Below are 3486 nucleotides of genomic sequence, written 5' to 3'. Positions count from 1 at the left end.
TAATAATTGCACTTTTTTTTTTTTACAAAACCATTACTAATATAGTATTCAATGATATTAATAAATATATGTATATATAGTTGACCGTAAAAATTTAAATATAAGAAGATTGTCAGGGTTGCGGTCAAAAAAAGAACAGATAGTTTAAAACTATTTTAATGTCCGACGTTTCGCCCCACTTTACAGGGCTTCATCAGGGCTAAAAAGATACAAAAAAACTGAGAATATTACAACAATAAGGTAATTTAAACTAGGATAAATATTATGTAAAAATAAAGTGATAAGAAATTACATATAAATAAAAGGAAGGAAGACATAAAATAGTATCAGCATAAAATAAACTTGAATAAACAATGATAAGAAAAAAAAAAGTAATAATGGCAAGAGTAAAAATTTTAAAAAATACGTAAAATATACAGTTAGAAAAGTATAGGAGACGTACGTAAAACAAAAAACAATACGGAAAAAAAAAAAGATAGTAAAGAATAAATAAACGTCTTGAAAGAATAAATATAAATAAAAATTTTAATAATGAATTTTTTTTCTGTATTGTTTTTTGTTTATTCTATTTTATTTTATACTGATACTATTTTATGTGTTCCTTCCTTTTATTTATATGTAATTTCTAATCACTTTATTTTTCCATAATATTTATCCTAGCTTAAATTACCTTATTGTATCTTATTGTTGTAATATTCTCATTTTTTTTGTATTTTAGCCCTGATGAAGCCCTGCAAAGTGGGGCGAAACGTCAGAAAATAAATAATTGTAAACTATTTTTGTTTCTCTTTTGACCGCAACCCAGACCATCTTCTTACATATAAATTTTCACGGTCAACTATATATACATATATACAAAAAATTAAAACTTTTACTTTTAGATTAACTACACAATCAACTATCATATAATTAAAAGTTTTAAAAATGAATGAAGTTTTGAAAAAAATAGCGTGATTTTGACTTGTAATTAATGTGATTTTGAGTAATTACCTATTCTGAAACGAGTAAAAATTAATTTCATATCTGACTATCTTTTTAGCCCTGAAAAAGCACTGCAATGTGGGGCGAAACGTCGGACATTAAAGTAGTTTTAAACTATTTGTTCTTTTTTTGACCGCAACCCTGACCATCTTCTTATATTTGATATTAATAAATATATTATTGTTTGTTTTTAAAGAATTTTATTTTTCCCATTTTTATTATTAATTCGATGTTAAATGCTAATTGATATTATGGTTGTGTTCCAGGAATGTGGTGACTCAGCGATGAACGGTACAGCAGTGCGAGAGCGGTGGTGCGGAGAGGCCTTCGACAGCCTCCACGACGCCTACAAGGAGGCCCACGGCTACTCCAGTCTCGTCGTTTGCCTCTTCGGCTCTGTCGCCAATGTCCTCAACATCGTCGTCCTCACGCGACGCGAGATGTCCTCCCCTACCAACGCCATCCTCACCGGCCTGGCTGTAGCGGATCTACTCGTCATGCTGGAGTACATCCCCTACTGCTGGAGGGAAGTCCTTGCAGTCCGACCCAAGAGAGACAAGTTCTCTTATGGCCACGCTCTCTTAGTCCTCCTACATGCACACTTCTCTCAAGTCTTCCACACTATATCCATCTGGCTGACAATAACGCTGGCCGTGTGGCGCTATATAGCTGTCGTCTATCCTCAGCGGAACAGAGAGTGGTGTGGTATGCAGCAGACCATAATTGCTATAACTAGTGGCTATTTGATCTGCCCCATCCTCTGCATCCCACTCTACTTAGCCTTCGATATTCAGCCCAAGAGAACCATTTTGGACGAATTCGGCAACAAACCGACAGCCAATACGACTAAATTTACTAACACTACCCTTTACTACGTGGATCTTAGTGAGCTTGGTAGAGCCAATGATAATCTACTAGCCACCATAAATTTCTGGGTGTACAGCATTGTGATCAAGATCATACCCTGCATCGCCCTGACCATACTCAGTCTCAGATTGATCTCGGCCTTGATTGACACCAAGAGGCGACGTGAGGCCCTGACCAGTGGCAGCCGGAAGACCCCGAGGATAGCCGAGAAGGAGCGACAGACAGACAGGACAACAAGGATGCTCCTTGCTGTTCTCCTTCTCTTCCTCATCACGGAGTTCCCTCAGGGCGTTCTCGTCCTCCTGTCCATTTATCGAGGACAGGACTTCTTCACTGACTGTTACCAGAAGCTAGGAGAGATCATGGACATACTTGCCCTCATCAACTCGGCCATCAACTTCATGATCTATTGCGCGATGAGCCGGCAGTTCAGGACGACCTTCAGCTTGCTGTTCAGGCCGCGGTGGCTGCCAGTGCCGCAGGTGGAGAACGCGCAGAACAACCACACGACGACTATGGTCACTCAGGTTTAGCGAAAGGCCAAGAGGAGGTGCTCTCTCCGCCCTTCCCAACTCTAACCTCCACCCACTCACCCTTACAACTGCCTCTGTTTCTTATCGTTTTAGGTCTTTTCCTACTACAGCTCAATTCTCGATATTAAAAAGGGTAGTGTGATTGAATAATTTAATTACGAATTCGAAATATTTTCTATTAAAGTTGTATAAAAGTCGATTCAAAGTACACAGAAATAATGAGCTTATGACTAAACAATGGACTATGATAAGAAGGAGTGTTTTGTTTTTTATAATTGTGAAGTCGAACGTTGTGGATGTGTTGTTGTTCTAGTAACAGAGTGCGTTCATTTCGTTCTGTTCTCTCTCCGTGTGTTATTTCATCTTCATTTATATTTTGAAAAGAGATCTAACAGAATTAAAACTGATGTAATATTCATTATTCAATTTTTGATAGTCTGTCTAGAATTTATATATTTTTAATAAATGGAAAGTGACATTCATTAAACCACATCTCATGTTGTGTAGTAGTACTGCATTGCTGGACGGTCTGGCATACAGATTTCAATGCAGAAATCATATTTCATTTACTATCAATTGTGTATAATTCTAATATACTTTTTAAATTAATTGTTACCCTGTCAACTAATGCCCAACTTAGCTTATAAGTGTTACTGTTTGTGTCAGGCTGTGTTAATTATAGCATACGGCCTGTTATATTATAGATATTGTATGTTTGTGAAAAAATTAATGTTATAACTCTATTCTTAACCATGATACAAATAACCGCTATTAGAGCTGTATATATGTAAAGCTGTGTATAATATTATTATAATTGACCGTGAGTGCAAGATGTGTATATTTTTATATGTTTTTTCTTTTCTTATGTGAAAGTGATGGGTGGCCTTCCTCGTATGAGCCCAGGGGTAGACCAGCCTAGTGTGTATGTACTGTATGATGTCTGAATTGTTAAATATATCTCTTATTGCATACTGGACTTTTTATACTAACCCCAACTCCTTAAAATGTTTTGTTTTTTTAAATTATTTATTTAATGTAATTTACAACTGTACAAAATAATACAATAGGTAAATATGTAGTATGTTTCATATACACTTGAAAATCT

The 3486-nt window shown here is 35.9% G+C and overlaps 1 protein-coding gene across 1 annotated transcript; it reads left to right on the top strand.

Annotated features, from left to right (window-relative positions):
* Positions 1-1247: 1247 nt before the first annotated feature.
* LOC106686847 (Myosuppressin receptor 1) lies at positions 1248-3336 on the top strand (the record flags this gene model as incomplete). The annotated part of the gene is given in 1 exon segment (XM_014430412.3): positions 1248-3336. A coding segment is annotated over 1 exon segment (1116 nt). The 3' UTR covers positions 2382-3336.
* Positions 3337-3486: the final 150 nt, after the last annotated feature.

Source organism: Halyomorpha halys, unplaced genomic scaffold, assembly GCF_000696795.3.
Source record: "Halyomorpha halys isolate HHAL.00 unplaced genomic scaffold, Hhal_1.1 Scaffold887.1, whole genome shotgun sequence".
Lineage (NCBI taxonomy): Eukaryota > Metazoa > Arthropoda > Insecta > Hemiptera > Pentatomidae > Halyomorpha > Halyomorpha halys.
Note: the sequence above shows the minus strand (reverse complement) of the source record. Positions and strands in the feature narration are given on the sequence as shown.